The sequence below is a fragment of the Bombyx mandarina genome, chromosome 18 (assembly GCF_030267445.1).
Source record: "Bombyx mandarina strain Sakado chromosome 18, ASM3026744v2".
NCBI classification, from domain to species: domain Eukaryota; kingdom Metazoa; phylum Arthropoda; class Insecta; order Lepidoptera; family Bombycidae; genus Bombyx; species Bombyx mandarina.
The window spans coordinates 8,553,182-8,579,431 of record NC_143224.1 but is presented as its reverse complement, the minus strand read 5'-3'; the positions used below and the strand labels follow the sequence as shown (position 1 = coordinate 8,579,431).

The 26,250-nt window shown below is 37.3% G+C and overlaps 2 protein-coding genes across 3 annotated transcripts in view; both read right to left on the bottom strand.

The window, feature by feature from the left end:
- Positions 1-26,250, bottom strand: part of Sema2a (Semaphorin 2a) — a 397,753-nt gene that overhangs the window by 300,760 nt on the left and 70,743 nt on the right. The gene's annotated exons all lie outside the window — the stretch shown is intronic.
- Positions 10,310-16,772, bottom strand: LOC114246507 (uncharacterized). The gene is made up of 2 exons (XM_028179054.2): positions 13,183-16,772; positions 10,310-13,038 (listed from the first exon to the last, which is right to left on the bottom strand). The coding sequence occupies exons 1-2, from the start codon at positions 13,477-13,479 to the stop codon at positions 12,262-12,264; spliced, it is 1,074 nt and encodes a 357-aa protein (XP_028034855.2). The 5' UTR covers positions 13,480-16,772; the 3' UTR covers positions 10,310-12,261.

Sequence of the window (26,250 nt, the reverse complement as noted above, 5' to 3'; positions counted from 1 at the left end):
AGGTGGCCGTCCCACACTGCGCTTGCCAGTACGTATTTATTAGTTTTGTATCTAGCATTAATTCTAAGTCTCTGACAAGACAGATGTAACTTCTTAGCAGCCATATAAGTGAAACCGCAATTTAGTCGCTGCAGTCCCAACGTGCTAGGTTAGCACACGTCTTGAATTTTAATACCGACATTATTACAAGACTTTGAAATTTGAACAATCATGCATTCAAATTGTTTCGTATACATTTTGGTTATTTTATATATGTAAATTCGTTTTCACAAACACCCTTCTTTATAGTACAGACTATAGGTGAGTGAATGAGTTCAAGACCCACCTGATGTTAAACGGTTACCAGAGCCCATAGACATCACAGTATAAATGCTGGCACCCATTTATTTATTACGTGAAAAAATTGTGTTCTAACAGAATTTTTCCTCTTGCAAATTTGTGCTAATTGCTTCATTCATTAGTATCGTCTGAAATACAAACAGCAGAATGACTATGTCTAGAGCAGACCGATCGTTATTTGCAAAAAAGCACATAACCGTTGCATAACCAATTTATTGACCAAGCGTTGTATAACTCGACCTATCATTAATTGGCTATTAGTAATTTCGTACCTATTCGCAAATTGTCAACTAATAATTTTCAATTACGTCAAAACGTAGTTTCTGTTGGTCCATAGATATATATAGTATGTTGGTCACTTTTTTGGAGTTTACTCCTTTAGAATCGATTTACATATATAGGCCCGGGGTATGAAAATTATGGGGACCAAAATCGTACTAGCATGTCACACGAAATGCGTTATGCGCCTGATTGGCTCCTGATTGCGTGATGCGTGCGCGCGCCAATCAAAATCGTACTAGCATGTCACACGAAATGCGTTATGCGCCTGATTGGCTCCTGATTGCGTGATGCGTGCGCGCGCCAATCAAAATCGTACTAGCATGTCACACGAAATGCGTTATGCGCCTGATTAGCTCCTGATTGCGTGATGCGTGCGCGCGCCAATCAGGAGCCAACGCGCGGCCGCGTTATCGCAGGTGACGCCGGGCTGCTGCGCCGGCAGTCCGCCACAAAGCCTCGTACTGATCGCGCGTTTCTCTCATTATTGTATTTTCATATATTTGTTAGTCGTTTGTTTTGTGTCTCGTTAATTTGTTAATAATCTGTAGTGTATCGTGTTGTCGTAATATAGAACTATTTCTCGTATTGTTTCGTTTAATTTTTTATATCCAGTAAACTCCAGTCGTGCGTCGGAGCGGACACACACACTTTTTTTTTTTTTTTTTTTTTTTTTTTTTTTTTTTTTTTTTTTTTTTTTTTTTTTTTTTTTTTTTTTTTTTTCCTACCTAAGCTGTGAGCCTTGAGAGGCTATGTCAGCGTAACCCTAACTTTTGTAGGTGAGCTCACGGGGCTCAAACCTGATGACGTTGCTAACACGAACCCTAGCAAGAGTCGTGCTTCGCAGAATCTACCACCGGATCGGAAACGCGACCCACTGAGAAGATCCGGCGAGAAACTCAGTGGGCTGTGTCTGAGAGTTAATTTACTCGTCGAGCCCTTCGTCGCAAGCGACGGGTTCGACGAGAACGGTGACCGGTGCTTGAAGTACCTAGAAGCACCGTTAGTGGATCGGGAGGATCCGAGATGACGTGTTTTGGGCGACGTCGACTGCTTTCCATTCTGTCCGCAGGATCGGGAATGTAGTTACCGGCGGCCACGATGAGAGGGTTCTCGTGTCGTGCCGCTTTATCGAAGTGGCGCATGGACGCCGACTGTAGATACTTACTGATGGACTCTAAGTCCAGGTCGTCATGGAGGTCGACGTTCCTGACGAACCACGGGGCTCCGACGGCTATCCTGCAAAAACGGGATTGAATAATTTGGAAGGATTTTAAGTGTATGCGGGCCGCGTGAGCGAACACTACACTTGCATAGGTCATGACGGGGCGTATGCAAGTTTTGTAGAGTGTCACCTTATTTCTAAGGGACATTTTACTTCGCCTACATATCATCGGGTAGAGACGTCCTAGAATGAAGGCGGCACGATCGCGTACCGTCTTGATGTGGGGGCGGAATGTCATCCTACTGTCGAGGGTGACGCCTAAATATTTGACCTTCGGGGCCCACGGTATGGGCTGGTCGAACATCGTGATCGGGCGAACGGCGGGGGCGGGGGTATTGACGCGCCTAGTCGGGAGGGGGATGCTCAGCGTGGTGTTCGGAGGGCGACCCCTTTTGAAGAGCACCGCTGTGCTTTTCGTGGGGTTAATGTCGATGCGCCACTTCCGGAACCACTGTCCCATGGTGGTAGCTGCGGTCTGAAGTCGTCGATGAAGCAACGCCTTCTTCCTACACGAGTAGTAGATGGCGGTGTCATCGGCGAAGAGCGCCAGATGGGTCTCCGGAGACCGGGGTATATCGTTGATATACAAACTGAATAGTAACGGGGAGAGGGCGGAGCCTTGCGGGACTCCGGCTGTTGGTCACGCGAAAATGCTATCTATCAATGACAATTATCTGCTATAATTACTTTTACTTTTATTTCAAAATGACTGTTTCTGACATTTCTAATACTTCACAGTTTTCATGGTCACGGATGACGATCCGTTATAATGACAATAAAAACCTTAAGATTATACAGAAAAAGTAATTATATCTAATACTCGGAAAACCCGAAAAAAATAGTATGGTTTTCCAGTAGTTTCATGTTTTTTCTAGTGTTTTTCTAAACTAGTACAAAAAATACAACTGTCAGTGTCATACCCAATAATAATACTCGATATGGCTCACTAGGAGAAATGAGCTGTATGAGTAGGAGAAATGGGTAAGCAACCTCAGCTAACTCTGTCCCCAGCTTGTACAATCCTTTAATGCAATAATATCAGCATCCACTACTCAACTAACCTATTTCTCTCTCTTCCAAATTCTTCCCTTATTTTATCTCGATGGAACGGTATAATAAGTCTACACAGGTATGCTCTGTTATTCTACATTTTTCTATCTGGAAGTACTTGTGTGTTCCGTTCTGAAGATATGGTACATTACTAAATTTACTAAACCATGTTACAAAGCAGCGGTCGTAACCAAGTGCATTTTTTTTATTGCTTAGGGTGGACGAGCTCACAGCCCACCTGGCGTTAAGTGGTTACTTGAGCCCATAGACATTTACAACGTAAATGCGCCACTCACCTTGAGATGTAAGTTCTAAGGTCTCAGTATAGTTACAACGGCTGCCCCACCCTTCAAACCGAAACGCACTACTGCTTCAAGGCAGAACTGGCAGGGTGGTGGTGACTACCCGCGCGGACTCACAAGAGGTCCTACCACCAGTAATTACGCAAATTATAATTTTGCGGGTTTGATTTTTATCACACGACGTTATTCCTTCACCGTGGAAGTCAATCCGTGAACATTTGTTTACTACGTATTTCATTAGAAGAATTGGTAACCGCCTGGGATTGGAATTTTTGACGTGACAACGTCTGATAATTCGATGAAGCCGGCTGCACGCACGAAAAAACATGACTCATGCGGCGTTACCTCGCTCTGAGGCGTATTTTCTTATGACGTTGTCACGTTCAACTGTCGTCAGTAAACCGACTTTACAGACAACCGTTTTTTTTTTACTGCAAAAATACATTAAAAATAATCGGACTTCTTATTTGGAATAAACTATCGTAAACGGTATTTCTAGTCTAACTCCTTTTCATTCGGGGCATCGAGCCACTCTCACACCTCAGTGACGACTGCATATACGTGTTTGTTTGTACGTTTCACACGTCGTGAGCGGCGCCGTGTCGAGACGAGTGCTGTTCAACCATTGAAGTAGTAAAGGATCGCATTTTACGTTTGAGCCTTTGAAACCGTATACAGCGTTACGGTTTTTTGTTATCGAAGCAAATGGGCTTCTAATAAGGTATAGTAAGGTAAGGAATGATTATTGTTACATAATTGAAGTAGTAAAAGACCGCATTTTACGTTTGAGCCTTTGGAACCGTATACAGCGTTACGGTTTTTTGTTATCGAAGCAAATGGGCTTCTAATAAGGTATAGTAAGGTAAGGAATGATTATTGTTACATAATTGAAGTAGTAAAAGACCGCATTTTACGTTTGAGCCTTTGAAACCGTATACAGCGTTACGGTTTTTTGTTATCGAAGCAAATGGGCTTCTAATAAGGTATAGTAAGGTAAGGAATGATTATTGTTACATAATTGAAGTAGTAAAAGACCGCATTTTACGTTTGAGCCTTTGGAACCGTATACAGCGTTACGGTTTTTTGTTATCGAAGCAAATGGGCTTCTAATAAGGTATAGTAAGGTAAGGAATGATTATTGTTACATAATTGAAGTAGTAAAAGACCGCATTTTACGTTTGAGCCTTTGAAACCGTATACAGCGTTACGGTTTTTTGTTATCGAAGCAGATGGGCTTCTAATAAGGTATAGTAAGGTAAGGAATGATTATTGTTACATAATTGAAGTGGCAAAGGATCGCATTTATGTATGAACATTTGAAACCGTGTACAGCGTTACGGTTTTTTGTTATCGAAGCAAATGGGCTTCTAATAAGGTATGGTAAGGTAAGTAATGATTATTGTTACATAATTGAAGTGGCAAAGAATCGCATTTTATGTATGAACATTTGAAACCGTATACAGCGTTACGGTTTCTTGTTATCTAAGCAGATGGGCTTCTAATAAGGTATAGTAAGGTAAGGAATGATTATTGTTACATAATTGAAGTGGCAAAGGATCGCATTTTATGTATGAACATTTGAAACCGTATACAGCGTTACGGTTTCTTGTTATCGAAGGAAATGGGCTTCTAATAAGGTAATGTTTTATGGAAAAATTATTGAATTAAGGCCAGAATACATAGAATGTACCCATGATTATTGTTACATAATTGAAGTAGTAAAGGATCGCATTTTACGTTTGAGCTTTTGAAATCGTATACAGCGTTACGGTTTTTTGTCATCGAAGCAAATGGGCTTCTAATAAGGTAATGTTTTATGGAAAAAATATTGAATTAAGGCCAGAATACATAGAATGTACCCATGATTATTGTTACATAATTGAAGTAGTAAAGGATCGCATTTTACGTTTGAGCTTTTGAAATCGTATACAGCGTTACGGTTTTTTGTCATCGAAGCAAATGGGCTTCTAATAAGGTAATGTTTTATGGAAAAAATATTGAATTAAGGTCAGAATACATGAGTGTACCCATGATTATTGTTACATACTTGAAGTGGCAAAGGATCGCTTTTTATGTATAAACATTTGAAACCGTATACAGTGTTACGGTTTTTTGTTATCAAAGTAAATGAACTGGAATGAAATGAAATGAAAATGAACAAAAAATGAAAGAAATGAACTAATGAATGAAGCAATTAGCACAAGTTTGCAAGAAGAAAAATTCTGTTAGAGCACAATTTTGTCACGTAATAAATAAATGGGCGCCAGCATTTATAATGTGATGTATATGGGTTTCTATAAGGTATTTTGTAATAACAATTTGAATCCGCACGGGTAAGTACCACCACCCTGCCGTGGAGCAGTAATGCGTTTCGGTTTGAAGGATGGAGCAGCTGTTGTAGCTATACTGAGACCTTAGAACCTCATATCACAAGACGGGTAGCGGCATTTACATCCTAGATGTCTATGGGCTCAGGTAACCACATAACGCCAGGCGAGCCGTGAGCTTGTCCACCCTTCTATGCAATAAAAGTAAAAAATTAAATAAAAAAGAAGGTCTGAATATATCGAATTTACCAATGAATATTGGTACATAAAATCACTACACATTTATTTTAACTAGAGGTCCCGCAGTAGTCGAAATTCGACTATAATTAATTAGAATTGTAAGTTTGTACACTATTATGATTGTATTTTATACTTCTACAATCACAAATTTCGCCAAGACTACACTATAAAAAATAATAACAAAGACAAACAATATTTAATTTATTCTCAATTTGACAACAGACGTCAAGAACAAAAGTTTGACAATAAATAGCATGCATGCGTGTGTGCGTCAAATACATGGTATGTAGTGTGTGTAATGTTTTCTTTATTGATTTAATGTATCTTTTATGCATTGTTTTAAAAAAATATTAGCATTGTGCACTTCTTCTCTATATTCTCTATAAGTGTGCAAAATTTCATACTCCTCCGTCCGCGCAATTTTCGTAAAAAGGGATACAAAGTTTTTGCTTCACGTATTAATATATAGATGATTGAAAGAATATTATTTATTCAGAATAGATTTAAATCATTGACTTCATCAAATAATATCAATGAACAAAATACATCCATTTTAATAAATAAAACGTTTCATAATATTGTAAGAAAAAACTTAAAATATTTAATTTAGGCAGACAATAAATTTATTAACCTATGGTATGGCTATTTGGGTTACTGGAAGTGACGATGATTACTTCAGAATTAAATTAGTGGTTACAATATAACAATTATCCGGATTCTCACTAAAACAGCAAAGCCGACGCCGTGCGTATTGACCGGAAAATTCGATAGCTTTGCTCGGGCACAGAACGCCAACCCGTGTCCCACATAAGAGACTGACCAACATAACTGAATAAAGATATAAAACGTGCATATTACATTGTTAAATTTGGAAATTTATACTAATAATACAAACTTATTTAATGTTACTAGTGATTGAAATTCGAACGCAACTTCGAGATTTAAATTTATTTTTCTATAATAGATTTTCTCTTTTTTTTTGTTATTAAATTTTGTTATTGGTGCCAAAGCTCATTGATAGCCACTAAACAAAAAAGACGAATATCGGTTGTCAAACAGAAGTTTTTTTTTATTTTACTGTGTTGTCTTTGTCTTTTTTGTATTATGTGCACATTCGCCTTTCGCAAAAATAAATATTGCCGTTATAATTACTATACTATTGTTTAAATGTAAAAATTCCCATATTATCGTGGGTATTAAGTTATTCGTATTTCGAAGTATGTAAATAATACGGTACAATTAAAATACTTACACACAAACACATACGCGCTTCTTACTGGTTTATGTAACAAAAGTGAAATTTTTCGATTAAATAAAATTATAGATGGAATAACAATTAAGGTTTCGGCTTTTGTTTCCATAAGCGTTTTGTGTAACCCTTTCAATGTGGGCTTCGAAGCGGGCGAGGAGGCCCGAAAGTAACGCATTTTGGCTATGCACGTGGTCATTTTGATAAAGGACAACCAGTGATGAAGCGTAGCTCTATCTGAGCTTTCTGACCTCGCTCGCTGCAAGGTTATCACGAAGTGCGTAGAGCACCTTATCGTGACAAAGACGACGATGACTGCCTCTCAAGCGCCTTGTAATTTACGGTGCTAAAATTTGTCTAACACAGCGACCGATGACCAAAGCAGACAGACAATTTATTGTAACTAATGGTCCCGCAGTAGTCGAAAATCGACTATAACAAATTGAAATTATAAGTTTGAACATTATTGTGGTCCTATATATTTCTTTAGTCACAGATTTCGCCAAGACTACACTATAGACAAATAATATTAAAGATAAACAATATTCACCTATTCTCAAATTGACCACACACTTTAAGCAGTAAAAAAAGTTTGATAAAGAGTATATATATACAGTCGTGGTCAACTAATTAGGGACAATCTCTAGATAAGCCAAATTGTGATTTTTTTATTTAGAAGCATTTATAGTAATTGTTTTAATTTTCAATCGTTAAGGCATCGGAAAAATCATCCACTATCAATACCACAAAGATAATATCTATATTCACATTCACTACGGTCAATCTTAATTTAATTACTTTTCCAATAATATACAGATGTATACACACGAAAACGTATGAATTATGAGAAGCTTCATTCGTACTACAGCTAAATAATACACGTTTGTAACTCTCATAACATGGTTAGCAATTCTCCCTCATTCAAACTTACGGCAACACCTTCGACATAAAAGAACCTTCACGTACACGACGCCCTAACTCTTATGCGGTCCGACCTCCGTGGATCACTAATTACTGCGTACCAACGTTCGTTCCGCATTTTTCATACAGATCACGGACCCACTCAAGTCGAGCGATATCGATTGGAAAGTTCTGCCGGGAATTACTTGGGCCTCCGATGAGGAATTGCCGGAATGCAGTTGGGAGAATGCTCCTTTGTCCTGTGAAAAAGCTAGAGCAAATGCGTATCAAAACAATGATTACTTTCCTGAATGTCTTATCTCAAATTGGACTTAGATTAGTGGTCTGTTGATAGTCAAAAGTCCCATACAATAATTAAGTGTAGTATTTAATAATAGCAATTATAAGTTTAGTATGCGTGAGTAATATGATACTTTGAATCCAAGTGATAATTTGTATGATCGTCAATAATTTTCCTTAACAAAAACATGTATATTATAAAGCATAATGAATATAACTAGTCTAGCCAAATAAGCTACATAGAAGGTTTCTTTTTTTTCAACTTTTTAATTGCTTTGAATTTGGAACAAGTAATTAAGTAAACAATTTTAAAAACCTCTTTCGATTTAGCGCCATTTCACATATTTTTTCATGTTTATTACCAGATTACAATATGGAATGGGGTGTTAAAGAAAACAGGATTGCAGTGATCGCCTTGCACAGAGTGGGTATGGAGCCGTCGGTCATATTCCAGATACTTCAAAAGCTTGGTATCAGCCGTATGTTCGTATATCGTACTATCAACAGATACAACAACACTTCGTCTGTCGAAGACCAGAAAAGATCGGGGCGGCCGCATGCTGTTAGAACTACAAAGACTGTTAATGCTGTTAAACCCAGAATTCGTTGAAATTCCATTAGGAAGCAAAAAACCTTATCGCGAGAAATGAAGATTCCCTCTGGGACTCTGTCGTGTATAATAAAACAAGACCTGAAGCTCAGTGTTTATCGTCGATATACAGGACATGCCCTAAATCGATCTTTACAATTAAAAAGAGCGGATCGATCAAAACTCCTTCTGTCGCGATACGCAAGTGAAAGGCACAGAAATATCCTTTTTACCGATGAAAAATTTTTCACGATTGAAGAACACTACAATAAGCAAAATAATAAAGTGTAAGCTCACAGTTCTAAAAAAGCTGCTCAAGTGGTCGGAAAGGTCCTGCGTCAGTGATTTTTCGGTGGGGCGTGTTTTATCAAGGAGTCACAAATCTACATTTTTGTGAAAAGGGAGTGAAAACTTCTGCCAAAGTGTATCTACATACAGTCTTAGATCATGTTGTGAAAGCGCTCAGCAATACACTTCTTAAAAATATACTATGGACTTTCCAGCAGGACTCTGCACCTGGTCACGAGGCACGAGCTACCCAAGCCTGGCTTGAAACCAACATTCTGGGTTTTATAATAGCTGAAGACTGGCTTTAGCCAAGACCTCAACCCTTTAGACTTCAAATTATGGTCAGCTGTAGGGCATATGGCCTGCTCCAAAAGACAGGGCGACATTGAGTCTCTTAAAAAATCTTTGGAGCAAGCAGTGGCGAATTTTCCCTTGGAAATAAATCCATAGATTGCCGTGCGGTGCGTAAATCCATAGATTCGTGGCCAAATAGATTAAAGGCCTGTATAAAAGCCAAAGGTGGCCATTTCGATTAAATATAATTACCATATTCATTTAAGAAAAATGCATTTTCATTTGTAACAGAACTTATGGCTGGCTACGTAGACATTAGACTATGGTTAAATCTTGAAATGTCTACGAATAACACCGTAGTTCTCAAATATTAAGTGTATTATCTACGCCGTAGTCGTCCATGACAAAGAAAAGTGTTAAAGTTTTCAAAACGACCGAGATAATATAATGACAATAAAAAACGCGAAATTAAACCATAAAAGTAGTTATAATTATGGGTGTAAAAACATAAAAACACGCTAAACAAAATGCTTTTTCCGCGTTCCGAGTTCAAAAGGAAGAATTTCACAGACTTGCCCTCGGTCACGTCACATAACTTCGGCCATTGTTTTGCCCAAATTTTAGTCGAACCTTAACATAACTTTTGGCTCACATGTTTTCGGACAAATACGGGTAGAACTTTACAAGTTTATCCCAGAAAAAAGTTTACGCAAACGACTTATAGGCAAGGAGCCTACTGTAATTGTTAAATTGAATAGAGATGTATGCTAAATACACTTGAGTAATGCAAAGAAAAATAAAAATAATGCCGATTGGTCTAACATAATATTTTATCTGATATCTCAGTAATATTTAGCAGAATACTTAGTCAATTAATCCCGGTCAATTGAAGCTACCAATATCGCCTTCCCCTTTATCTATCGCTAGTAGGATCATTGACATTATTACATTTCCTTTCCGAGCGCTCCTCGTAATTAGTGTCTGTGTCTATGGGCTTCGGTAACCGCTTAACACTAGGTGAACTGTGAATTACCAATCATCACTTAACATCAAAAGGGGGTCTACTAATCTTGCTATTAATGCAATAAAACCAAAACGACAAAATTAAATTTAATGTAATGTGACATAATAAACTCAAATTGAACGTAGACCTAACTCACCTCGCTGAGGTTTAAGTAGGTAAAAGTAATTATTCCTCTCCATGAAAGGCCTCTAACCCTACACCTGTCGGGTTGCCACTACTCGTTGTTTTCTTTTTCACACTTCAACTACTCCGGTGCGTATCAACGGGCGTGGAGTGTCGGCGGGTGTAAATTGAAACACTTGCAAATTTACCCTATACATTATTCATGTTCTGAACACCCTTAGAACGAGAGGGCCTGACAGTTACGGGTTTGATGAAAACTCCAAAAAAACACATAAGAAATGAAGATTGGATTCCGTGACCGACCTTCTACGAGATGTCGACCTTGAACCATCTGTATCACTCGTGACTGAGTTTTGAATACATTTCATTAGATTTTTTTTTATTGCTTAGATGGGTAGACGAGCTCACAGCCCACCTGGCATTAAGTGGTTACTGGAGCCCATAGACATCTACAACGTAAATGCGCCACCCATCTTGAGATATAAGTTCTAAGGTCTCAGTATAGTTACAACGGCTGCCCCACCCTTTAAACCGAAATGCATTACTGCTTCACGGCAGAAATAAGCATTAGAATAAATTGTTTTTGCTTTTGATGAATTCAATTTATAACCTATTGTGTGTGGCATGGCGATGCGCAAATCACACCCGTTCTCGCAGTCTGGTAGCACATAAGTAAAGTGGGTCAACCATTATACGTCTAACAAATGGGTACCCGCCTTAAGACGGCCTGTGCAATAAGGAGTCGGTTCAGAAACCCACAACCTGCATTATTCTGACCCTAATAAATTTGCCGAGTCAAACGGGCGTTGTCAGACAAATGAGTTTGAAGACGTACAACGCCGTAACAATTGTACGGAGCGCTTATACAACATTATGTTTTATTAACATCCATAACTTGCTCTATAACGTTAGAAAAAAACAATGTTTTTTTTTTCTGTTAAGTAAGACAAATCATTTCATTACTAAGTAGCAGTTATCGGCTTTTAGTAGCTACCAATAAATTAATAGATGAACAGGCTTTATCAGGGCGTATCTTGAATAAATTGGATTATTACAAAACCAGATGGGCCTCTTACGCATCTGCAAGCTAAAGACAATAAAAACTTTACTAGTAAAATTTATAAAATTTAAATTTATCACTCAACACTGCTAAGGACGTCAATTCAGTTGAAGGTGAACTCAAGACTAATTAAAGCAGTAATTCTATAAGATTATCATTTTAGGGTTTTTTAAATCCTTTTTTTTACTTCTTTTGTGTTTATTTTTGGCGCGACACAACAGAAGTCAATATACAAATTAGACTTAAACCACAAAATGGTAGAACGCGTTCCATTCTCAAAGGTATTGATTGATTCGGTCCCATCACATTAATGTAAATACGCCCAACCTCAAACGGTATACAAACAAAACGTTAATTTACAAAACACATTTTCCTTGGAGAGTTTAACGTAATTTCTTTCTCACCAAGGCGTTTCCTGAAATAAATTACAAGTGTAAAATTCACAACAACAAAAGCGAAACAACAAAAGGCCCGCGGTTCGAAACATCCGGACGACCCTTCCAAACTTAGCAGCCTGATTACGGATTTCCGAGCAAGAAAAATAAAGAAAGAAATAATACCCACCCATATAAAAATCCTAGAATACACCAGCAGACCACTCTCATTTTATTAAGCCCGACAATATAAAATAAATGCTTTTATTAGAAACACACCGCGTTTCATCTTTGTAAGCTACTCTTGATTTATGTTTTCGATAGAACATTTCCTACTTAATAAAACGTTTACATGAAAATCAACGTAATCGAAAATTGATGGCTGCGGTGTGTAGTGCTTGAAGTACAGATGAAACCTAGGATCTCGCATCATGGTGCCACCTCTTGATGATCTGAGAGACGGAGCTGGTGGAGGAGGTGATGGTGTTGTTGCTGATCTCGATGGCGTATACGGACCTCTACCTTCTATTTGTATTTGAGGCTTAACTTTTTTCCACATAAAGGGCTCTTTGTGTATTTTTCCATGATGTGTCGTAATATGTCTCGTGTTCTCTTCCTTAGGTATAGGCGCAGTGAGCTCGTACATTTCTGGTAAAGATAAATACCAGTAGTCGGCGCCGTCCCCTATTATAGGAAATAGCCTTTTATTGGAAAACCTCGGCCGGTATTTTCTCACGAACTCGTCATATTTTCTCTTCAATCTCTTCATGTATTCAGTATAATGAATAGATTTGAGGAGTTTCTCAAACTCTGATAGTTCTGTCGTTACTGGTTCAGAGTATACACCTGCACATACGTATGTCCTTAGTAAGTGATGTAGTTTAAAAACTACAAAAGCAAGCCATTGCCGGGCTTCTTCCTCTAATATCCTTAAATCATCAGCTCGACTGCGTATTCCGAATTCAGCGGCCTCGGCTGCTCGCCTCTCACCTCTTATTGCAACAGTTGCCAACCACCTTCTATAAGACTTGTAACAGAACTTTATTTTCCGGGAATAGTGACCACGCCATAACGCCTAGAACAATATTCAATTATAAATCTTATTATTTAGCACAATGCAACCATTTCATATCCTCTTGCTAATTAAATAAGCAAGAGTACTGTTGGAGACTGATATTAGTCGGTGCTTTCAAATTAAATTTTGAGAGTCAAACTTTACCTGTATAATTCTTGCGGCGTGGTCATAATATCTGCAGTGCTTTTGTCTCACAGCCATTCTCAAAGCAATTCTATAGGCTTTTCGAGCGACATGAACTCTATAGGCACATTGAATTGTTACCGCATTCTTTGACAGCCAAGTAATATGCTTTCTAATTAAGTAACCTCGCGCCATTCTTTGTAACAGCACTACAGCTAAAAATCTCGTTCTGCGATGTGACTCCGCTAAATTTGCCCGTTCTTGCAGCTCAGCATAGAAATCATCCTGGGACGGTAACAAATCTTGAACTGTAGCCATTTTTACAACTTTCCAAAAACTGTTTCACGATAATCAAATAGATGACACATCAGACCACCGGCAAACAAATCAAAATTGTCAACGTTTGACATTTATGTAGCTTGATGTCAAAGTGCATGCCTCGTTCTACAAAACGATTTCATTTCAAAACCTTCTTCAAACGTGCATTCGCCTTTGCTCAATCATAATTATGCCAAAGGCCTCGAAACAAGCTTAGATTTTTTGGAAGGAAGTTCCTTATGGGGCGATGCGGAGGGGTACCCTAACCGGGAAAAAACGTCCGTAACGTAAGGTTTTTTTTAGTAATGCACACAGTGTACGACTTAACTTTGTAATAACGTACAAAAAATAACATATTTTTTATCATTCATTGACCACGATCTCAGAGCGTTCGTTTGCGCAATACACTAACTCTTATGCAAGCAACCGTGAATGAAATGTACCACAATATGACCACAATACGTTCGCACGTTACCGAATGACCGTGGGTTGTTGCGAAACCTCCAGTTTTATTTCCTTTAGGTATACCTCGAATAGAATTTAAAATTAATATTTTTATAATAAGGAACTTCGTTCCTATCCGGTGTCCTACGACACCACACATCTTTTTATTTGTATTCTTACATGAGTCAATGTCTGGTTGCCCATTTCATTGCGCTCGCTCCCGAGCTCCGATACGAATTGTATTCGGAGAGTCCTCTGCCACCCTCAAGCCTCGCTCAGGTGGCCTCGTGTGAGACATCATGAATAATTCAACAATCAAATTGCCAAGAACTGTATACCTGTTTATTTATTTTCGACGGAGAATTTAGTGGTAATTCCCGTATAAATAAATAAAAATGTCATGTTGTAACTGTAATAAATGATTGATGTTTATTTTACCGAGTACCGAGTTGCCCTGTCGTTGCAAAATATTTTCGCTTTTTTTTTTCCTTTACCAAAGTTTTCCTTTGAAAAAGTGAATCTTAATAAAATATAAATGTCGCGCTTCTTTAAGTCGTTAGCCGCTCTTTAAAATCAAGGTTCCTTGGGAAATGGTCGACTTTCATAATTAACAATGTGCCCGCAACGAGTCTCCTCCGCTCAGAAGAAAAGACGGCCATGAATTATTAAAGAATGGCACATCATACAAAATTTACAAGACCGTGTTGTAATGAAATAGGCACCGGGAAAACGCCTCGTGAAAACACATTGTGATCATTTTATATTATGACTCTTTTTTCATGACTTTTGTCATCCTCAATTACATTTACAGCAATACCCAAAAAATATGTTCAATATTTTTCGGGCTCATGAATGTATGTTTTTCTTTACTTAACCGTGAATTTGAGATGCTTGAATAGATTTGGATATATTATCGGTTCATTAAAATTCCTTAGAAGACGCTGAATTAGACTTTTTAATTTAAATATTTTGTCAGGGCTGTCGTGTTTCTTTTTATATTTAATACATAAATTGTTATAATTCTGTTTTAATAGTAAAGTATTATGTAGTGATAACATAATAATAACGCACTCTGGATGAAGACAGTGGTTTTAGAATATTCCTATCTAAAATCTAGATAGTACGGAGGAATCTGCTCCCATATGATCATGTCAAATTGTTCCTCATAGTTCTTTCCTTAGTAGTTGCCTGTTGTACATGAATACTGGTATAGTCGTATTTCTTGATACAAGTATACACATATTTTAAGCCGCGACGACTTCCAGGCGTAAAGTACATGTTTACTCTATTCAGGACCCTCAACATTTTACATGACAACTTGGTTTAACTCTATCGATCACTCCAATAATAAATACAACTTCAAACATGAACCTCAAGAATCGCAAAACTCTTGGAAGTTTGAAAAGTTGCCCTTAGATTAGCATCGCTATGACAAACGGATACTTATTTGCAATAAATGTAGAAATCTTTATTGTGAATGATTTGAAATGAACTAAATTCAAACCACATTATTCGAAGAATTCTCTACTTTGATCACAAGTTTTGGTGGCCAATATGTCAGACATCTTCTGCGTTGTCATCCGCATCGTGTTATCAATATGATGTCATTGACAAATAATATAAAAACGTGAGGGAGAATACTGAGCTTTGTGAAACGCCATTGCTAATGGTCATGGTACAGGACCAGGAGCTAAAAACGACCATGCTAGTGCACCGATCATCCCAACAACTATCATCATCATCATCATCATCATCATCTAAACACTCATTTGCTGAATCGAAGTAGGATTCCGTATCCCAGTAATTACGATAAAAATGCCCCATTTGACCTTGTCGAACGCAATATAAATACTCATAGCTTGCCCTTGCTCAGTTCTTCAGTCTTCTGATGAGTGGGATGTATAAGAAGACCGCTACCAGAGCGACCAAAACAGAAGCCGTGCTGATAGTAGCTGATGAGCTAGCAAACCTCGAACCATTTTAGGACCTGGATATTAACATCCCACTTCATTACTTTGGAAAACAAGGAAGATAAGGGATGGGTATTAAACTCGAGGGATTCAACTCGTCACGCTTATTACAAATTTTAGGATAGGAATACCAGGCGATCTTTGAGACAAAATGTTAAAATCTCAGCTGTATCGTTATCCCATAACAGAAAAAGAATGCGACGTCCCCTCGGAGACCATCTAGTAATATATTAGGTGGATATCGAAGCTCACAGACATCACAACGAAAATGTCGCCACTCACTTTGAGACTTAGGGTCGCAATTGCATCATATACTGTCCCACTCTTCAAACCGCAACGCAGCGTAGCTTCATAGCAAACAGGCAGGTTGGTTGAAGCGAAGATAACACACTCGATCTTCAAGTATATGACAAATTTAATAAATTCAATAGATTTGATTTATACAACACTACGTCAGGTTTTCAAAATGGAAGTCATTCGTAAACACGTTTTAGGTTAGATTACAATACTTTGTACCTGCCTACCGGATTTGAAGTTTTTTTCCCATATCTATTCGCTGGTAGCCTAAGAGTTCACGGGTTCGATCTGAGAGAGTTTACTAACACTAGCCCTAGCAAGAGCAGTGCTTCGCAGAATCGACCATCCACCACCGGATCGGAATCGCGACCCACTGAGAAGATCTGGCAAGAAACTTAGTAGACTAAATGTGGGATTTCAAAACCGGCATTGTCGCAACACTACACGACATCGATTGCCTTACCCATCAAGCCATAGACGCTTCAATGCATCAACAAATTCGACCCAAAATACAGAATTATAAAATGAATACCCACCATAAAAGAAATTGCTGATGCTATGTCGTAATATAAGTAATGGACGCACCGTCAGATCATTAAAACACAATTAGTACTTTAGTTACTATGTATATTGTAATTTTATGGAAATCGGACTTTATTGCCTTACATTAAAACACTATTAGGGTGTTCGATAAAAACAGATCGGTTACATTACAGGTATGGACACTAATGGATTGCGGTAGAAGGTTAAACAATTTTTACTTTTGAATAGGAATTTTGTGGCAATAGGTTTTTTTGGAAAAATACATAAGACAAGGGACTAGTAATTGTTGTTTCATAGCTGTATTTGGGTACACTGACAATTAAATTGCAGATCTACTAGTGTAAATCTGTGCCACACACCTTGAGACATAAGGTCGACATTTCAACTTTTTTTACATGACGTCTATCCCCCCTTAAGACGGGGCACGAGTGATACCTATCTGTGCGACCTCACAATGCGCCCCATCACCGGTAAAACTTGGTTAATCAGATCGCCATCAGTATTGTAGCACTTTCAACAATATTGTAGCTAAAACAGTATTTTGAAATAAGATACTTGAAAAAACATTAAACGTAAACTCTGAATGTAAAATTGAATTATTTCGCTAAGGTTTAAAATATTTCTTACTTCTATATGTTATATTATATGTATTTCAGTTTTTTTTTGTATTCTTATCTGAATTGTCGATTCATCTCTATTGTCCAATAAAAAATAATTCATATACCATATGGAACACATAAATGCCAAAAACTCAATGAAAACATTACATTACTGGTGGTAGGACCACTTGTGAGTCCGCGCGGATAGGTACCACCGCCCTGCCTATTTCTGCCGTGAAGCAGTAATACGTTTCGGTTTGAAGGATGGGGCAGCCGTTGTAACTATACTGAGACCTAAGAACTTCTATCTCAATGTGTGTGGCGCATTTACGTTGTAGATGTCTATGGGCTCCAGTAACCACTTAACACCAGGTGGGCTGTGAGCTCGTCCACACTTCGAAGCAATAAAAAAAAAAAAGCTGTTGTATTGCTAATTCCAACTTTTGCAAGTCGTAGACATAAATTAGACAATTTCAGCGGTTTAATCACGAGTTTATTATGAGATTAGACGAAACCGTAAAAGCGGTTTTAAATTGACTGTATTTGACAAAACGAATTCTTATAAGACTGTGTAAAGAGTATTATTTCAAACCTTTTAAAACATTTCGTACCTTGAAAGTCTAAATAAAGAATTGATATCTATATATATAAAAATGAATTGCTGTTAGTTAGTCTCGCTAAAACTCGAGAACGGCTGGACCGATTTGGCTAATTTTGGTCTTGAATTATTTGTGAAAGTCCAGAGAAGGCATAAAAGGTAAATAAAAATAACAATTTAGTTTTTTCTTTGATGTGTCCCCCGTCGTACGGATTCCTTTTGTTTGGTTTATTTTATACAAAAGTTTAGGTCTTTTATTTAACGATTGAGGCACTACGAAGTATGCCGGGTCAGCTAGTTTATTATAATTTTCAATTAAATATTGAAAACCACGCTTCGGAAGTCCCTATTAATTATTTTACTGCTTTCAGTCCGCGTACCGTAAAACAACCCTCTAATAAGACTAATATTCCCTTAGACGTAATTATAGCGTCTTCCAATCACACAATAACATAGGTAGAACCGTCGGCATGTATTAACCGGTCTAAATTAGTTCGCGAAATCATCGATTCCCTCTGATTAAATTCCCGCTAACGAACATTGATTACAAGGTATAATAAAAGTTTGTAATTTATTTTCACATACAAATTAACCGGTACCAAATTAGTATTAACTGAATTAACGTTGTGAAAACACGAAACTGATAATGATGTACTGGAATTATGCTCAAAGGACGTATTTCGAACGTGAAAGGTTTTTAAAACAAACAACCACGTTTTTTTTTTTTTTCAGAAAGAAAATTCTGGATTATATAATATAAAATAAGCAAAGAGCTGCTAATGTTTATCTGTCGTTTTGTTTAACGTTATAGAATTCATTACTTGTGTTTTTAATGTCACATTCATAAACTTCTGTTTCAGACATTAAAAATTAATTCAAATTTATTTGTACCTCTAAACGGTTTATTAATTTTTAACTTTAATATTTTTTAGGAGTGATGTACATTTTTTGTGTTTTAAATTTAAATACAATATCATACATTTTAACGAACATAATGAATTTGATTTGATCGGGAAAAAGTATCACCGATTAGAGCAAATACCTACTCTATTCCAAGGCTAAAATTACTTGAGCAGCTAAGCTAGAATGCTTAGCTTAATTACTGTAAGAGCGTTCTGAGAGCTGCATTGCAGTGTTTGAAGTAATTGACAGTAATATCCTTAAACTCCAAGTTATCTTAGTTATTATTACTACTATCCAGTTATAGACGTTCCCTAAGCATTTCAGTAAATTGAGATAGTTATAGGTTTCAAAAGAGAAAAGAAGAAAATCTCATTCTTTAGAATTACAAGTTTCGTTTGATCATTTGAATATTATTCAGTTAAGAATTTTATTTAACAAGAAAACGATATATTTGAATCTGATGCCATCATGTAAATAATTTAGATTTATTTCTCGGAATCTTTTATCTTTTTTTTTAAATACTTTTCAAAAGTAAGATTTATTTTTATATTTATACCTCCATTAATGATGTCGGCGGAATTTATTACATTAGGTTGACTGTTGCAAAAATAAAACTGCATGAAAATAAACGAAAAATTCGATCAATACTCACGAAGTTTGCTCATTTAGATCATAATAAAGTTCAACTAGATCTAACTTAAAAGTACTTCTTGATAATGTAAAAAATTATGATTTTATGAATTACAGTCGTTGGCTTGAAATACCCTGCTCATGTGCGTACTTAAATTAACCCAATACATCGGGATCTTTTGTGTCAATTCTTATACCTTAAGTATAGTACATTTAAAAAAATGAAAAGTGCACAAGAAATAACCTTTTAACAATTAGATTAGGAGCACTTTAGATGTTTAAATCAATTGATAAACACGAAAACCATAACAAGATTACGTCATCTTAGTTCACGTGAGCATCTAACAAGATATGCTCCGATAATCGGATCATAGGGAACATGTGGCAGAACCAACGGACGCTGTTAAATCAATGTCTAGTTATGCAGCGGTCAGTATTGGTTAGCCTCTTGCATAATCCCAACTGTACATAAATGATTTGATTCCACGCATGGTTACAACAATTGCTTAGAATCCTGGATTTATATTACATAAATAGAAAAAACCGTCATATAATATTATGAGTCCTTCTTCAATACTTTCTTGTGGATATTGAGTTACGTAAATTCTTATTAAACATGCATTAGTGACTTTAAATATTATATGTAATTTAGTAAAACGGGTTAAAAGCCTGTCGCTATTGAACAGTTTAACTTTGTGCTTCAAAATTTGTAATGAATATATGACGTATTATAAGTATATAATACGGAACAGAAACAAAAGAATTAGGCTAAGATACTATTTCCTAAATTAGAAAAAAGTGTATCAGTCCAGTAAATCACAATATTTTAAAAAGTTTTATAAAGTAAATTAATGGCCTAAGTAGCACTAACTTTGATGCATCAGTTACTACTAGTTGGTTAGTGCATTGTAATACACGTCACTTCGAATCCTCCCGATCTGCTATTGGCATTCCAAACATAGGTCACCGTTCTCGTCGAATTTGACACAGCCCACTGAGTTTCACGCCGGATCTTCTCAGTGGGTCGCGATTCCAATCCGGTGGTAGATTCAGGGAAGCATTGCTCTTGCTAAGGCTGTTAGTAAATTAGACAGACTGAGCCCCGTGAGCTCAGTAAAACTAATATAACTCCTCGAGGTTACTAGCATAGGTAGGTAAAAAAAGTGAATTTTAAAGTAACCTGTGTGATTCTGGATTAGAATACCACCATCCCGTTCCTCGCCGGGGATGTCGTCAATGGCGACTAAGTGAGTCACCGAAGTATGGGCAATAAAACTACTGCGTTCGTAAGCCGGTATTTAGTGGAGGTAAGGCATATTTTGTAAGCCTACCCGGATACAATGGAGACCTCGTCTTCAGATCTCAAGGTCGGTTACGGCAGGCAACTGAACCACCTTATCTTAGATCAGGTGGATAGTAAGCTCATTCCAACTACACTACTCGTAATAAAAAAAATTAGTAGAAAATTTGATTTACGCTTCTATGATTGAATCTGAGTTATCCTTTAGATATTTTATAGAAATAATTTGAAATGCAATTAGTAGATCTTCTCATTTTTTTATGTCTAAGTGCGCCATTAAATGAAATGCCAAAAATCACAATCCAAAGATTGAATAGAATACAAAAATACAAAAATCCATAATATACTAAAAAGGCAAGCTTCAGTTAAAAACGTAAACGAACCCTTTGAAAGAAGGGGCTTATCGGTTTCTCGAACAATTCAAGACAAAGATGTGAAAAAAACTAAGCATTGAAATAAATTGATTGGTCCTCACTCAACCATCAACTCATAAGGTATGCGTAAGCTCACTCATGTGATATAAAGAAATAGAACTATACCTCAAAAAGCACATATCGTTAACAAAGATACTGAGGCCGGCTGAGAATTGTACCTTGTGGTCAAGTGCTATTAGACCAAGGAAGCGATAATATCTATGTTTTGGTTACGCTGTGGTAAAGACACTTTACTGGTGGTAGAACCTCTTGTGAGTCCGCACGGGTAGGTACCACCACCCTGCTTATTTCTGCCGTGAAGCAGTAATGCGTTTCGGTTTGAAGGGTGGGGCAGCCGTCGTAACTATACTGAGACCTTAGAACTTATATCTCAAGGTGGGTGGCGCATTTACGTCGTAGATGTCCCCTAAAATTGAATAATGGAATGAATCCAAGTATGACAGATATTGCATCGTAAGTAGTTGATATTATCACTAAAAATAAACTATGCCTATGTTTACTCGGCGTAACGGCACAATATCACTGTCAATTAATTAGGCGGAATATTTGAGAGTATATGGAATATTAGATTGTTTTTTTTTTGTTGCTCCTTTTCTTATTTATAGTAAATATAATAAACTGAATTCGTTACTTATAAAATATAAAACATTGTTCCAACATATCGAAAAAGTGCGAATTCTATATTGATAACAATAAAATCAAATGTAATGATCAAACACAATCTTCGGAATCTCATTTATTGGAGCCAATGAAACAACAGGAAAATATTTCTGAATCATAGTTACGTAACGATCCATTTATGGCCGGTCGAGGAACTAACGGGAATTCGTGAAAAAAATTTCGGGTCGCTATGAAATTACTAAATTATTATTATCTGGGGGAAGTAATAAATTCCGCACGTTCTCGTAACAGTAACTCACATTGTGGAAGATGAGGGTTGAATGGCGAAGTTCTACATTCTTTCGGCTCTTTTGACCGGGTCACCCCTGAACTTCGCGGACGTGAGCCATATTGCACAATGTCTCCATGAAAAAAGACCTTAAACTTTCCTCGCTCCGGAAAACTTAATATAGGTGTTCGCCGAGAATATTCACCGTTTTATATTTTATCATGATTAAAAGTGTGAAAAGCGCTATATTTTATTCCGACTCTTGGTGCTGACTTTATTGAAATTAAATTGAAAAGTTGGAGACGCCGTGCATTATGTGTTAAGAAACAAAGGCTTTTCCGATATCTTTCTTTTTCAATTTTTACGTTAATTTTTTTCCTGTCGATAGAATTCTTCCAAGAAATTAAAATTATAACTGAAAATATAAAACACACCATCTCATCAAATTATTGAAGTTTTTGTGTGGAATTTTAGTAGAATTTAAAATAAGTAAAACACAAACAAAGCAGGTGATATTTACAATAAATTATTTAATTAAGAAATGATCAATAAATTGTAAAATCAACCTGTTTCATAGTATATACGCAAAATCGACAGTCTTTTTTTTTTATTGCTCTGATGGGTGGACGAGCTCACAGCCCACCTGGTGTTAAGTGATTACTGGAGCCCATAGACATCTATAACGTAAATGCGCCACCCACCTTGAGATATAAGTTCTAAGGTCTCAAGTACAGTTACAACGGCTGCCCCACCCTTCAAACCGAAACCCATTACTGCATCACGGCAGAAATACCTCCTACCCGTGCGGACTCACAAGAAGTCCTACCACCAGTAAATGTCTGAATTTCGAGTGATATTGTTTATTTAAAAAAACGCTATTCAACACCATGGGCAATTAACGAAAAAAAAAAATTCATGCTCAAACACTTATCTCTACATAAAGTGCAATATGGTGTACTATACCGTCAGCATTTAAGACCGCGATACAAAATAGATCACCGTGTATATGCTTCGTACATGCTCTTCAGTTAATCATATTGCTCTCCAAGTTCTCATAAGCAAGACACCAGTCAACTACGCATCTTTTCATGCTACAATTTATATCTATTAATATGGCAATTACTTCAAGCCGACGGAATTCGCAACTACGCAACCCTTTTGTAAGCTCGTAAAGGCGCGATAGCATCATAGTATTATTTATTCACACGGCAACAGCATCTTGTTACATCTCAAAATGTTTTTGAGCCCTTTATAGATACAGACATATCTTCAATATTTATGTTTTAAAACACACATACCATTTTCTATTGTTGGATAAATGTCAAACAATTAAAAAGTTTCTGAAACATAGCAAATTGTTTCTTTTTTTTAAATGAAAACGTCTTTATAATTGTTTCTGGTGTTGCAGCTACATATCAATTAGCTTCATCCAAATTTTAATTACACTACTGGACAGCTAAAAGATCAAAAAATTACGGTACGCTACACGAGGACAATGATAAATCGCGTGTACTGGTGGAGGAAGCGACGCCATTTTGAGGTCATTTTTCGGCGTTTCGAGATTCCCATATAATACAACTCTTGAATAGAAGAACGTTCGCCTAAGTTTCAATCACCAGCCCTAATCAAAATCTATCGACTGTAGACATAAAAAAATGTGTAAAATAGTTACAGTGAATTTATATGGTATTAAATGGAAGAAGGCCCAGTGGCAGAAATCCAATGCGCTGGTCGGACCAAATACCCTCCACTCTCAATTCCTCAGTCCACGTTGCTATCCACATAGCCAAAGACAGGCAGGAATGGCGCAAGATAATGCAGAAGAAAGTTATTAGAGGAGGCCACGACCCTCTGATTATCTGATTATCGATGCAAGGATTATCGACGCAAGGGGGAGGAAATGAAAAATACATATATATCGGCGCAAACTACTATTTACTTAATGTTCAAATTGTTGGTTTACTATTGTGTATAAGTCCAACGCTTGTAAACAATTGTCTAAGACGTTATTCAAGAGAATTCATTAACAAAACTTTACGGTAGGCAGCAGCTTGGCTCTGCCCCGGGCATTCTTAAATCCATGGGCGAATGTAAGCACTCACCATCAGATGGGAATACTCGTCTGCCTACAAGGGCCATAAAAAAAACTACCTCCGTTTTTTCAATTAGAAATACAAGTGCATATTTTTGCACAAGACATTCCGGCTTGAGCAGCCGGCTTGAGCAGCCGGCTTGAGCAGCCGTCTTCATTTTTAAAATCAATATGACGCCCGTGGTGGAATCAGTGCAGGCACGTAAAAGATGAATGCTGCCGACCTGATTAACCACGGTGCCAGTAAAACATTTGGTAATTAAAAAAAAAAACATTATTGAAAAAATTATTCTATGCCAAAATTACACGGTGGCATAATTAATAAAAAAGTTAAAATATAGTAATCACCCTTTGGTCTACGTTACATCTGAAGTCTATTTAGCAGCTATCAAAAAGCTTAAGATATGACGAGAGATCATTCGCATAAAGAAGGAGTCTATTTATGCAAATCTAATGTAATGTTACCCACTGGGGCTCGAGATAAATAAAACTTTTACGGAAGTACAAATTAAAACTCTATTTAACACTTAAGGAACACTTTACAACTCTCAATTCTCTTCTTCCGCTTCGCTTCAGGTGATTCGTTCGCTGTTTCGAGTAGAACTATTTACTGGCTGCCTTCACATCATTTCTGCAACGCTTGTATAGTCGACACAACAAGTCTACAATTACTGAGAATATTCCCGGTAGGACTAGTCGTTTCGAAATGTGTTTCCACTATTTGATGGTAGATGGCGTTATACTTCTCGAGCGGTCTCGATATTACTAGTTCTTTTGATATTCGTTTCTGCTATTTAATGACAGATGGCGTTACTCTAACCGAGGTAACTGTAATAAAAGTGGCGTTCATATTCCGGCAACTTCATATTCCAAAGTTGCATTATGACCTCATTTAGACCAACCCGAGTAAAAACAGAATTTAGCCGAATCACCGCCGAAGCACCGCCGCACGGCATTTTAATCGCCGAAGCGCCGCCGCACTATGACTGTGACGATTTGAATTTTTTTATGGTCGCCGAAGCACCGCCGCACTATAGCCGCGACTGCTTACGTAAAAGTGGGTTCGCTGCTCTACCGCCGAAACACCGCTGCACGGCATTTTAATCGCCGAAGCACCGCCGCACCATAGCCGCGACTGTTTAATAAGAGTGGGTTCGCTGCACTACCGCCGCACCACCGCTGCACTACAGCAGTGACATATCATTCTCATATATGTGTATGTGAATGTAAACGTTTTTTACGTACAGTGTTTAAACGGCCGTCTGGTGTAGTGGTAAGTGACATGGTCACTACACAAGGGGGTCGCGGGTTCGAATCCTGCCAAGGGCAGATATTTGTATGATAAATATAAATGTCTTTCCAGGGTTGGGTGTATATTAAATATATGTATGTGTTTAATAAAAATATTATATTTATTTCCGTTATCTGGTACTTGTAACACAAGTTCTTTACGAACTTAGCACGGGACCAGTTAACGTGGCGTGATTGTTAGTAAATATTTATATTTATATTAAATGTATAAACGTAAAAATTCGAAACGTTCGGCTATGCTTCGGCTATGGTGCGGCGGTGCTGGGAGATTTCTTTCGAAGCATGCGGCGGAATTTTCCGACAAATGGCGGTGGTGCGGCGGTGGTTCAGCGTTGTGGTGCGGACACCGTGCAGCGGTGGTTCGGCGATAGACTTGAAATTATTATTTTTATCAAAAAATTATAATTTCATTTTTACTCGGGAAATCACTGAAATTTACGCTTATACACTTAATGACTAACCTGGTTTGTTGGGATCCTCCATATCATTTCTTTGTAGATTCTTTTGTATGATTTAAATTAAAATAAGATGATCTCAATATAAGTAGGTACTTATTATAAATTTATTTTCAACATAGATGACTAATACGATATTCGAATTCTATTATAATTCTGAATGAAGCAATGAAATTATTTAATATATTTATTACCGGTTCCTGTATATTGCTGAAATCTAGTTGCTAGTTAAAATCTAGCGCTAGAAGAAAATACACACATGGATTAAGTTCGCTCATTCACTCATCAAGTGACATCAACAAAGTA

Coding starts and splice junctions, on each gene's coding strand:
- LOC114246507 (XM_028179054.2), bottom strand. CDS start 13,479: ATGGCTACAGTTCAAGATTTGTTACCGTCCCAGGATGATTTCTATGCT. Junction 13,039..13,182: donor ACGCCGCAAGAATTATACAG/GTAAAGTTTGAC, acceptor ATATTGTTCTAG/GCGTTATGGCGTGGTCACTA.